General features: G+C 33.8%; 1 protein-coding gene across 9 annotated transcripts in view; it reads right to left on the bottom strand.

The window, feature by feature from the left end:
* The window catches only part of Ca-beta (Calcium channel protein beta subunit), a 602,416-nt gene that overhangs the window by 26,977 nt on the left and 561,637 nt on the right, over nucleotides 1-13,802 (bottom strand). For 7 of the 9 annotated variants that reach the window (XR_012459538.1, XM_074131403.1, XM_074131404.1 and 4 more), the window contains 2 exons: nucleotides 7,499-7,618; nucleotides 2,971-3,193 (listed from right to left, as the gene is read on the bottom strand). Coding sequence is in view for 8 of the 9 variants with exons in the window: in XM_074131403.1 (XP_073987504.1) it covers nucleotides 2,971-3,193; nucleotides 7,499-7,618 (343 nt within the window). In the remaining variant the exon portion in view is untranslated. The remainder of the gene's footprint in view (nucleotides 1-2,970; nucleotides 3,194-7,498; nucleotides 7,619-13,802) is intronic. The other 2 variants (XM_074131405.1, XM_074131411.1) reach the window with 1 other exon arrangement.

Genomic DNA, 13,802 nt, shown 5'->3' with positions numbered 1-13,802 from the left:
ATATGGGCACAAGTGACGCTGAACGTTCTGGACGCCCTGTTGAGGTTACTACTCCAGAAATCATTGATAAAATCCATGTTATGGTGATGGATGATAGAAGAGTGAAGGTGCGTGAGATTGCTAGTGCTGTGGGCATCTCGAATGAACGGGTACATAATATTTTGCATCAATATAATCATAATATATATTATGATATATCATAATCCTCATCGACTATCTGGAAAAGGGTAAAACTATTACAGGTGCTTATTATTCATCGTTATTGGACCGTTTGAAAACCGAGCTGCAAGAAAAACGCCCACGATTGGCCCACAAAAAAGTCCTTTTCCATCACGACAACGCATCAGCTCACACCTCAGCAGTAGTGGTCAGTAAATTAATGGAAATAGGGTTCCAACTCGTTTCACATCCCCCCTATTCACCAGACTTGGCTCCCTCGGACTACCATTTGTTCCCCAATATGAAGAAATGGCTGGCGGGAAAAAGATTTTATTCAAACGTGGAGGTGATTGCAGAAACGAATGGCTATTTTTCAGACTTGGACAAATCCTATTATTCGGAAGGGATCAACAAACTAGAGCAGCGTTGGACGAAGTGTATAAGCCTAAAAGGAGACTATGTTGAAAAATAAAAAAGGTTTACCCCAAAAAATTAAGTAGTTTTTATTTTTGCACGGACTTTTCAAACGACCCTCGTAATGCACATTGCTTATAAATACTATTAATTTTTTTGTTTAAATAGATTCAATTTAAATAAATATACCATCCTCTTTAACAGGCAGACACTTAACTGAAGAATCGGACATTATTCTCCTCTCTTTTGGTGTAACTAATTTAATCTGGCAAGAAGGATTTTGGAAGTCTAGCAAAAGAATTTTTCGAAGGGGTTATTTTCGTATCATAAAGGACTGATTGAATTAAACAGAGTGAACAAGTCGATAAATCCATTTGAATACATTTAATATGGCCTCATTAACTGTTTAAGGAATCTTATAATCTACAGTCCTTATCAATTCTGATATCCTCTCCGAATGTAATGGGTCATCCGTTAGATAAGCTGATAAAACTTCTGGAAAGTTTCAACTAAACCTTAGGCCAAAATAGGATCAAATTGGATGAAGAAAAGATCCTTAGAGTAAAAGAGCTGGGAAAGATTGACCTAAAAATCTTATTTTATCTTTTTGTTTTATTATTATTAAAATATCATTAAAGTAAATAAGTAAAATTAAAAAATCAATTACTTCGATAACTAATGACCTTTCTAAATAACTCTTACTTTTCTTAAATGCAACTAGCATCAGCAAAAAAGAATGGCACATTATTGATGTGTAGCTGAAAGATTCTCCTATTTACGAGAAGTCATGATCTGGACTGAGGCATTACACGACTGAGAGGAATCTGTCTAGCTTTTTCGATTTGTTCAAATTTGACACTTAAACCGAATCTAAAATACGCAACTTTTAATGTCCAGATTTTATTTCACGTTCTAAGTAGCCAATGCTAAACGTATAAATATACTATCATCACCTAGCCATCGCATAAGAAGGATTTAGATGCTGAACTTCTCCATCTGATTTAACGATTTAGAAGAAAAAATTGAAGATATTCATTAGTTTAACAGGAAATTCCTTATTTTCTGTTTTCTAACGTTCTATTTCTAAGCCAGGCTACGTTATACACATTAGGTCGGTCAGTTTTGGTAGTAAAGGTTCAGAAAAATGATAAAAGTTTGTTAATTTTAATGGAAATTCCTTATTTTCTGTTTCTTAACAGTTTATCAACTTGTTTCAAACTGACGTTTACAACTAGAGACTAATAATGTGTGTTATTAAACTGAACATCAATTACTGTTGACAAACGCGAAGTCTACCTGATTCTACCGGTAAATCTCGCTCATAAAACTTACCAAATAATCATTAAAATTAAAGCACCAACTTTTCTTAACAAAGAATTATTAACTTTTAGTTAATTGATAAAATATCAATAAAAATTGACATTCTGAACACATTTCAACTCACTTCTTTTGAAAACATTTTCTGCACGTATATTATAAAGTGAGTTTTAGTGGAATTAGTGGGGGGGGGGATCTTTCAGCCATAGTTTAAGCCCTAGGTTTTGTCTAGCTAAAGGTTAATCGATTGCAGAAAAAAAATTCTTTGTATAGACTTTCATGGACCTTCTTGCCCAGAAAACTTAAAATATCTTAAAAATCTCTAACTGGGATTTGAAATTGACACTATTAGAAATCTACTTCAATTATATTTTTTGAATACCAGAAATTTTATGGTGGATTTTATTTATCAAAAACTTTTGTAAAAAATGTTTTTAAATAACTTCGAAAAATAGTATTTTTGTTTTTTTTAAATGGAAGTGTTAGTTGTTAAGTTGTTCTGCTTTTGTTAACAGAATAAACATTCTCTCTTAGCAAATGCCCCGATAAGAGAATAACTGGTTGCAAGATGAGAATAAAGCATTATTATTCAGCAAAAATGAGCCTTTATTTTACATTTCTTGTGGGTAAATACCCTGATGGAATTAGCCCAGTTAATTCATTAATACAAAGCAACGCTAATACTTTGCTGAACCCATTTTGAAAGGACGATTTTTGTAGTCACAGAAAGTGGTTGCGTTTATAAAATTTTAATATTATATATTGCGAACCAGATACATTACGCGTTGGCCATTCGAATTGTGTCATTTATGAATAAGTTCTAATTCTTTTTTAAATTTTAAATTAGCTGAAAGATGTCTTTGTTAGTGAATTTTAGCAATGACTTTACTTATTTAAGTTCGAAAGAAAATGCACCCTTTTTTATAAGTAAATTGTAAATAAATAAAAACTGCAACCACCAACGAAACTTAAAAACAAAATACAAAAAAATAAAAATGAAAACTGATTTAAAAAAAAAATAAATGAAAATAAATGAAATGTTTAACGAAAACGTGTATTCTCGTAGCGTTAAGGTCGTACCAGGGGTGGGAGGGGTGGATCCCCGGGAGGTGGTCTTGGCTGCGTCATTGGCTAGCGCACCTAGGTTGCTGGATGATGAAGTTTTTGATGAGTATAACTTAGAGTTTCTGGCCTGAGTCTGCTGCAGTCTCAGATTTTCTAGTTTTACTGGCGAAGGTATGAAGCCAACATCGCAACCGTCTTTCACCAGCCGGCCAATCCACCAGTTGTTATCGTACTTCTCCTGCACAAAATAACAATAAACAATTATGAATCGTAAATTTTATTGGGAACTTGAAAGAAGTTAGTGAATGTAATGAAATTACAGGTGTAACTCAAGGAAGCGCACTAACTCCACTTCTAAACTTCTCTTGGTATACCTAAGTCAGTCCACTAAACACCCCGGTTAAACCAAAGCAACTTTTACGAAAGACCAAACAATTTTATCGTCACATTCTGACACTCAACAAGCAAAGAGGCCCTAGGCTATTCCACTTATGAGGCCCTTTCACATCCCATTTTTAAGTTTGTAAATTACATGAGAGATAATACGAGGGTCGTTTGAAAAGTCCGTGCAAAAATAAAAACTACTTAATTTTTTGGGGTAAACCTTTTTTATTTTTCAACATAGTCTCCTTTTAGGCTTATACACTTCGTCCAACGCTGCTCTAGTTTGTTGATCCCTTCCGAATAATAGGATTTGTCCAAGTCTGAAAAATAGCCATTCGTTTCTGCAAACACCTCCTCGTTTGAATAAAATCTTTTTCCCGCCAGCCATTTCTTCATATTGGGGAACAAATAGTATTCCGAGGGAGCCAAGTCTGGAGAATAGGGGGGATGTGAAACGAGTTGGAACCCTATTTCCATTAATTTTGCGACCACAACTGCTGAGGTGTGAGCTGGTGCGTTGTCGTGATGGAAAAGCACTTTTTTGTGGGCCAATCGTGGGCGTTTTTCTTGCAGCTCGGTTTTCAAACGGTCCAATAACGATGAATAATATGCACCTGTAATAGTTTTACCCTTTTCCAGATAGTCGATGAGGATTATTCCTTGCGAATCCCAAAAGACAGTCGCCATAATATTTCCGGCCGAAGGAACGGTCTTCGCCTTTTTTGGCGCAGATTCCCCCTTGGTAACCCATTGTTTAGATTGTTCTTTGCTCTCAGGAGTGTAGTGATGTATCCATGTTTCATCCACAGTGACGAAACGACGCTTAAAGTCCTGCGGATTCTTCTGGAACAGCTGCAAACCGTCCTTGCAACACTTCACACGATTTCGTTTTTGGTCAAGCGTGAGCAATCGCGGCACCCATCTTGCGGATAGCTTTGTCATGTCCAAATGTTGATGCAAAATATTATGTACCCGTTCATTCGAGATGCCCACAGCACTAGCAATCTCACGCACCTTCACTCTTCTGTCATCCATCACCATATCACGGATTATATCAATGATTTCTGGAGTAGTAACCTCAACAGGGCGACCAGAACGTTCAGCGTCACTTGTGCACATATGGCCACTCCGAAAATTTTGAAACCACTTATAAAATGTTCTAATCGAAGGTGCAGAGTCACCATAATGTTTATCAAGCTTCTCTTTAGTCTCCTGAGGCGTTTTGCCTTTCATAAAGTAGTGTTTAATCAACACACGAAATTCTTTTTCGTCCATTTTTTGAAAATCACTCGACTTCCTCGATTCAAACGAATGCCAAACACAAAGAAATAGACCGATCTGGCTGAAACTTGGTGTGTGTTCTTCCAAGAGATGCTACTAACTAAACATAATCTCGATACGCGCCAGTAGTGCTATCTCTCTGACTTTGCACGGACTTTTCAAACGACCCTCGTATTTCTAGTTTTCAGTTATTTTATGTTACGTAATAATTTTGTACCAATACTCCATTTGTAATGGGGTAGTACCCTGAGAACAAATAAATATTATAGTTATACTAAAGTATCTTATCTAAATAAAGTTACATTTCATTCCATTCATTTAAAAATGTATGTAACAAAAATGTTTGTCTAACCGCGATTCCATGGCTTCATTTTGCATTTTCTCGATAAGGTAATTTGGTTGACTAAGTTACAATTACTTATTTATTTATTTTTTACAGCATACCAGTAGCATAATTTTATTTTTCACACACAATATCTTGGCGGATTATTGATTTCTAAAACGGATGGAAAATAAATAAATTAATGCAGTAGTCAAAGTTACAAGCCGACCCAGGTGGTGTGTTGAAGTGAACACTATTTCAGGGCGTATTTAATCCCCACTTGTGTACTGATAACAGGACTCATTCGCTCTAGTATTTCGATACTAACTTATTAATTACTTGTAAGTCGATAATTACTATTTAGATTAATGTCAAACTTTTACAATTTAAACTTTACTAAGAGGGTAATAAACTATAAAAATTTCAAATTGTAATCTACGGTTTAATTGACCAAAAAAAACCTGGTTTGAAACCGGAAAGAGCTGCTTAAAAGTTCCATTGTGTTGAAAAATTTCTGAAATTCCCATTCGGACCAATCCAAATTTGCGAGTGATTGAATCGTAACTACTTGAATTTTAGAGCAAGTTTCATTCTAAACGTAGAGCATTTATGAGTCAATGATTACAAACACCGTACAACAAAAGCTCAGGTGTAAAAGCTCAAGCTGGACTTAAAAGCATTAAACACTAACTCTGGCTCGGATCCAATGGGGGTCACGACCTAGCCCTCCAACTGGACAAAAACATTTTATGAAAAATAAAATAAAATAATAATAAATTATCTTTAATTTTTACATTTACAAGGTGATATCAGCTCTTAATTTCCTCCAAAACCTAATGAAAATTACACTTTATCAATACAAAAACATATTTTACCAGAAAGAACATTTTTTTTATTAACCTAACCTTTTAAGCCTGCGTTCGACCAATAGGAATTTTGTTTAATGAAACATGTAGGGAGTATTTACACGGGCCCATTGCCCCCTAAACTTAGCAAAACAATGTTAGCTGAAAAATTTATTTATTTTTTTCAGAAGTGTTTTGTTTTTTGCGTTTATTTATGGTACAATCAGCGCGTCAGCGCTATAAGTAACAGTGATAACCGAGTAACAAATGATAAGGTAACGAGTGGAGAAGTTACCCAGTGGTAACACTCCAAAATATTAGATGTTTAGTCACTCTCTTCACTGGAGAGGAGATCACGAGGCCACTGTCTTGTCGGGTTGTCAGGAAGAGGTCTAGAAGAAAGATTTTGAGCTAGAGGATTTATATGAGATTGCTGGCTGAAGTGGAGTTTTCTGTTTCAGCAACTTATGTGACAAAAGGAATGTTAAGGTCAGTGTGTATAGTCAGGTTGTTTGTCATAAAATGGAGCGTTTACAATAGTTCGAAGTATTTTAGATGGTAGCGATTGAATCCTTTGGAGATTGGAGCGTTTGGTTGAACCCCACAGCTCTATTCCATAAGCCCAGATGGGTTTAAAAATAGAAATATAAATTAGTCTTTTGTTGTCCAGAGAGAGTTTTGATCTGTCGTCTAAGAGTATTTTAAGAGTCGATAGCGTCTGTTCAGTTCTGTTCTTTTAAGTCTAGTGTGGGGGTTCCAAGATTTGCAGAAGGTAAAAATTATTTTTGATTTGCACTTATCAGTTAAAATTAATATTTAATGGCTTTTTTTAAATGCTTACATAAGGCAATATGGATACAGAATTTATTGGAACAATTTCCAAATGAGCTACAATGAAAACATGCGTACAACCATTTGAAGAGGAGAATTCATAAAGATTTGTTATAAGTTTAACGGAAGCTAAAGCATCTAACTTCACTTCGTAACCTATGTTATTGACATCAATAATTATAACAATTAGACTAGAAAATCTCAATGAAACCACCGTCTGGCTAATTAATACTTCTGATAAAAGTCCCACTACTTCGATCTGCGGTTACCACACTTATCTTAGTAGATTTAAACCCCTTAAATGAATGTTTTCTAGACCCTACATTGATTTAATTCAGATCTTGAGGGAAGACTGTACCAAAAATACTGAACAAAATAATTTTAAAAGTCTATGATTACGTACAAATTGATTAGATATTTCCTCCAAATACATCTCTATTTAATTAAAGGATAGAGCTATCATTTAACTTTTTTGATATTTTCAAATGCAGCGAATTTAGAAAGTAATGCAGTATAGATGATTGTAACTTATATTAAATAATGTCATCTATGGACCAGTCATGGCCAAATTATACGAACTAAGGTCTGATTCTTAAACGTGACCTGTATAAAATTGTGTTACAGTGATGAATTTATGACGTGCGACACGTAAACATAACTAAAAATTACCCAAGTTTAGTGGGGATATTAACTCTTATTTTTCTCTTTCAAAAATATATTTCTTAATATTGTACTAAATAACTTGAAGGTTAGTGCACGCTATTCTGAGACAATTACTGTTTTCTCTGTAGAAAAATGGTGTTCCATGTTAAGATAAGAATCAGTTCGGTGTAAACTATAATAGTTATTAGTAATATGTTTCTTAATTAAATTAATTGACCTTGATGTGTAGAAAATCCCTGACGTCGAAGGAGACGGCACTTCCGTGGACCGGAGAATCGTCGTCCAGGGAGCCATCATAACAAACGTTAGTGCGCACAGCAAATGCTACCGGTTTAGACTGAAACAAACAAACAAAATTCTTATTTCATGATTCAAATTTCTCGAAATTAATATTTTTTATAAAAAAAAAAATTGAAGAAAAGGTGACGCTACAAATCACTCAAAATTACACTAAATTCTCTAAGACGAGTTTCAGACCCAACTGCTAGATAATACCTAAGATACGAGGTCTGTAAATTAAGTAAAGAGACTGATTTTTTAAAAAATTTTTTATTCAAAAAGAATTACGATTCTATATTGTCACCTTCAAAATAACTTCCTTCTGAAGCCACACAGCGCTGGAGACGTTTCTTCCACTCCTCATAGCAGTGCTCGAACTCCGATACTGGAATAGCCTTCAGCTGGTCGGTTACAGCCGTTGGAATGTTTTCGACTATCCCAAAATGAGTTCCCTTGAGGTCATTTTTCAACTTCGGGAAGAGAAAAAAGTCACAAGGACTCAAGTCAGGCGAATAAGGAGACTGAAGAGCCACAGGAATGTTTTTACTGGCCAAAAACTCGTTTATTGAAATTGCTGTGTGACAAGGAGCATTATCGTGATGCAACACCCACTGGTTTCTCACACGAAAGACCTTTTTTTCGAAGTTTTTCAAGAACCTCTCGGTAAAAGTGTTGATTGACCGTTTGACCTTGAGGTAGAAACTCTTTGTGGACGATTCCTGTGGATATCGAAAAAACAAATCAGCATGCATTTGATCTTCGACTTCGCCACCCTTGCTTTTTTGGGCCTTGGAGAGGTTGAAGTGTGCCACTCCATGCTCTGGCGCTTGGTTTCTGGGTTGTATTCAAACACCCAAGACTCGTCACCAGTAATGACACGTTCCAGAAAATGGGGGTCATTTTCGCCATTAAAAAGTTATTCATTATTATCATTTTTTAAATCTGAGGTAATTCATCTGCTTTATTTCATTTGTTTTATATTATTTTATATCTTAAGCAGACATAATGCTTGGCATTAAGGTAGATTTTGTCAGACTTTTTTGTAGTTAAGTTAAAAAGCAATATCGTTAGGAATGTTAAAAATAAAAAAGTGGTTGTGGTCTTTGATATCCACCATTCAGAGACAGAATGAAAACTTAACAATTACTAATTTTATCGTTTTTATAATGAAATTAAAGGTCTACAGCTATTTTTACTGTTAAACATAATTATTTTTACTGCTTTTATCTGTTATTTAAAAATAATTAAGGAGTTGGCTTTGGCTTTCGCCATACAGCCAGCATCGTCTAGGTGCTTATCACAAGAATATCACTCACTCTCCATTCTTACTTATAAATACATTCGCTTCACACATTCATCCCTCTACTACACACAACTATTTACATATACGAGTACTACAACTAATGGATGGATCAGTACTCTATATTCCTGCCATCCTTATAGCTTAACCGAAATTAAAATCACGTAATCCTTCTCTAATCATTTTATTCCATTCATTCTAACTTTTAAATACATTCGTATTTCATTGCTAGCTCTGCTATAGACTTAAGCACAAAAGAGTAAGTTGAAACTTCCCATAGTTCAGCCTCATAATCCATTATGGAATGAAATAATCCGAAATAGGTTTGTCTCAATACTTAATTCTCTCAAGTTTTCCAGTAGGTAAGTTGTCCGAGCTGTCTGATTGTTGTTGTCCATCTGTCAATTCTTTCTGTAAAGTCGCATTTTCAATGTACTGATATTCATTCTACACATGTAATTTTCGTTATGTATTTCCATAAACAATATCATGCAGGTGTTGGCTTTGAATGATTCCACAAACGAGTGTTATAAATTAAGTTGAACTTTGCTTTTAACGTTAGTGTTGACAGTTGCGCCATTGAAAAATATTTATTTTTTTTTATAGTGAGTGCTTTTACTTTTAATTAACATTCTTTATCAACTAATTAATAACTTACTTTTGATATTTCTACCTGCAATATTCAAATGAATCAGCGTTGACCTCAAAAGAGCAAAGTTCAAGGGGTCAAAGTTGAATGATATTGTTCCATTCTTAGAACAGTTTATTATTATACTATGAAGCTGAAATTTCATTTCATTCATCTCAACTTTATCCATTATTTATTTTGGGATAAATATAATCTGTTAAAAATTGGGGGTATAATTGGAGTAAAAGAAATATCTTCATTAGCAATGAGGTATTTTAGTACTCAGAAGTGCTGAGAGGAATGTTTACTGACTTCCTATCTGTGCAAACTTACAAAGAACATTTGCTTAATAGATAGAATTATGGTTTAGAGATTGAACTAACTTTGAAGTTGGTTTAATGTTTTATGCATTTCTTATTTTATCATCAAGATGTATTGCCCTACGGCCAATTTGGATCTATTTTGCCTCCACCCTAGTCCCAAATGAGACCACTTAACCAGGTTCGCATAGGCAGTTTCAAGGAAAAGGGGATAATAATTCACTGTGTCATCGCATCCACCGTTCCAATACATTTTGTTGCACCAGAAGGTTGTCTTCAATTTAAGACAAACTGAGAGATTCCTAGCTAGTAATTATTCTCAACCAAAACCAGTTTAACTACCCAGACACCGAGCAAGCACCATGAAGCTCTCTAATAGGGATAAAGCTTTCCACGACTCTCAGTAAGTCAGAACTCCCAGAAACATAGCTAAGTGCTCTTTGCTATTAGTGGAAGAGCGATACGCACCTAAATCTAAGTTAAAAGAATATTTGAATATCAGGTTTGTTTCTAAATAGGATGAACGTGAAATTAAGATTTGACTGTGAATACGCTAAACACAAGTTCTTACTTATATCAAGAGATCAACTACTTCTTATTGCCTTCTATTTGTGAGATCTAATGGCGTCAATAAAGGTCAATATTAACCAGTTAAGAGTGAAATTTAGTTCTAAAAAAAAACCCCACGTGTGCGGAATTAAAATCAGACAAAGACGTGTATAAACGTCGAAAAGCAGGGCAAAACACCCAAAAGTTTACAACGTCATAATAGTCACTGCAAGCGACTTTTTCTGCAATCTCTGCGGCTTGAAATTACAGAGCATTCTGTGCTCATTCAAAATCTTGCACAGCTTCATGTATGCATTGCCTAGTTAACTAGGAACGCAAGAGCTTTTCCAAGGAAGAAAAGAGTTTTGAATTCTATGCTAAATAAAATCATGCTCGTACTGAGGACTGAATCTCTATCTAAGGTAAAAACAGCATTGCACAAGGGTTGAGAGCTTTTATTTGTGTGCGTAATTCCCAATCTCTAATGCGGAGACCAAACATGTACCAACCACTTATCATTTGGCTGGATCCCTACATCCCTCTCCGTATAGAATACTTCGCAGTTCTCTTGGTAAGATAAAGGAAACATACCACCAAACAATATTCTTATTGCATTTTATTAAAATTGCGAGTTTTTATAGTTAATGGTAATTTTATATTTTTCACGAGTATATACGTCGAAGCACCGTAATAGAGATTTGTTTTGACATGTATATACGTCACAGGTTTATAGGATATGGAATCCTAAGAAGATAATCCCTAATGAAAAGGTGAGCTTCATGATACAATTTTCTTTTTTTAGATCTACAGAGAGCATAGTGGCCCTTAATAAAGCTATGTCCTATAGAAAATGGACATACACTAAAATTATTTATTTATATCTTATATAAAATCAAATACACTGAAGTTAAAAAAAGAAAAAGGCGATATTTTTCTATTCCAATCCGGTAGACCAACAGCGGTTAGGTCCCGTGCCCATTTTTCTTTCTCTTTCTAAAGCCACTTGAACTGCATGACTCATGCAAACCTCTGGTTTTCTGAGACACAACATCTTGCTCAACAAGGCAGGATGGAACCTAGCTTTACGACTTCCGCCACAGAATCCTCTTTTGTCTCATTGATCCCGCCGATGAGAGCAAGGAATATTGTCCTTAACTATGTTAACTTATTTTATTATTAATTCAGTTTTTTTTTTGCCAAACTAATATTAGGCCGTAATAAAAATTTAAAAAACTAAAATACAAGCGTTATTTTTCTAGATTTTTTAAATTCAAAATGACAAACTATACAAATCAGAAAAAGTTTTACTCTTTTTTCAACTAGTTCAAATTTTTACATTACCTGCCAATCTAAACACTATTCTTGCATCTGATGATGGTAGCATTTACACAGAACTCTTTGAGTTCATAAAAAAACACAACAGGGTAACGCTGTAATTAATCAAAATACTAAAGACGCTCGCCATGTATAGGGTTTATAGTCTAGACAACCAAGAAATCAAAATCCAAAACTCAAAATAACTTACAACAATGGAGGTAAAGAAGAGAACAAAGTAAACATTTATAAGAATAGAATCATTGATTTTATGCTGTATGGAGATTTTGGATATATTAACAAGCAAAGATATTTCTGCGAACATCCAATATTTAAACAGCTGATTTGCTAAGTTCAAGAGGCCAAAAACAAGGAGAAAAAAACTAGTTCAAATAAAAAGATTAGTAAGTTTAGCATTACCATGGGAACTATTTTATCAACGTTATTTTAGAACTTATTTAACCACATTATATTAAAAATCTATTGATGTCGATCAAGCTGAAGATGAGGAAACTGGTGAACCGAAAATTTTCTTAGTAAGATTAATGTTATAGCGATGAAATTATAATAAATATATTAATTGTATTTTTTGGGGGGGGGGGATATTGAAAATTAATTTAAATTATTTAACATCTGTAAGGACGGTGAAAACAAAAGATCCAAAATAATCTACCTCTCTTATAACATAACCATGTACAGTGGTCAAAAAAAGTATTCATACACTAAGTTTTCTTACTATATCTACTGAACTTTTGTTTCTAGGATGACTATTTCTTCAGCACTGGAATCGAAGATAGTAACAATGAATTTAATGCACTCATTTTCTTTTATAAACTTAAACAATTGAGTAAAAAGTAGAAAAATAAAACTCTTATTGAAAACTCTTGTTTGGAGCGAAAAATTCGAAAATTGAAATGTTCTTCCAGAAAAGAGCTCATAACCAACTTAAAGAAATCATGGGCAGAAATCACATCTCAAGAGACACTAAACCTGGTGGAATCTATGCCAAGGAGGCTTCAGGCAATAATAAATGCAAAGGGATTGCTTACAAAATATTAGGTCTTTAGTTTGGCGTTAATTATAACATTCAGACTGAGTGTACGAATACTTATTTTGCATACAATAAATTATTTTTTCTGCTTTTTAATCAATTCTTTAAGTTTATAAAAGAAAATTAGAGCATTAAATTCATTGTTACTATCTTCGATTTCAGTGCTGAAGAAATAGTCATCCTAGAAACAAAAGTTCAGTAGATATAGTAAGAAAACTTAGTGTATGAATACTTTTTTTGACCACTGTACATATGTAAATATTCTGTACTTAAATAATTAGATACAAGACAATCTAACAGAAATTTCGGATGCGTTTACTGCATAAAATTGTTATTTATTTAACAAGTGTGGAAAGTAGTACTTTTCCTTACACGAGGAAGGGATTGCACGCACAAGCGAGCGAAGCGAGGCGAGTGCAAGTACAAATTGCCGAGTGTGAGGAAAATACTTTACACTCGAGTTAAATATTATATTTTTTCTGCAACCATTAGGGTTATTAACTAAAAAAAAATACTAAACAGGAATCACTAGAATCCATTTTAAATTTCTATAAGCTAACACTATAACCTTTTTAACTGTTATAATTAAAACTATCTAATTATTTATTAAAGTATTATTTATATTTCTATATTCCTTTCAATTTTTATTTTATTTTTTTAATATTCGTTATTTAATTGTTTAGTTACGTTAAATAAGCTTATTAAAGTTTTACAGAAAATATGTATGTTAATAACAAAACTTCTTATATCAAGAAAGCACAATAAAGTTTTTCCACTCACTAGTAAGGAAAGTGACACTAATGGGAATTTTTCCCCACTAGTGAGGTAAAGTTGGGCATTACACAGCTGATTTTAATTGAGTAATGAGAACATTCCTACATGGTTGCAGAAAAAAATATAATTAACCACAATTAATTGAATACTTTACACTGTTTATGTTTGTAACTTTAAAAATTTAAATAGCACACTCTAAATTGGCCGATTAAACTTAATTTAATAATACTTGTCCTAAAAAAAAACCATTAGTTTTACCAGAACACCCAAGTTAGCTGATAATCCTAAAATTTATTAGAGGAATTA

Source organism: Rhodnius prolixus, unplaced genomic scaffold (genome assembly GCF_049639745.1).
Source record: "Rhodnius prolixus isolate KJV_2025 unplaced genomic scaffold, Rpr scaffold_4, whole genome shotgun sequence".
NCBI lineage: Eukaryota > Metazoa > Arthropoda > Insecta > Hemiptera > Reduviidae > Rhodnius > Rhodnius prolixus.
The sequence above is the reverse complement of the archived record's forward strand: the minus strand, read 5'-3'. Positions and strand labels throughout refer to the sequence as shown.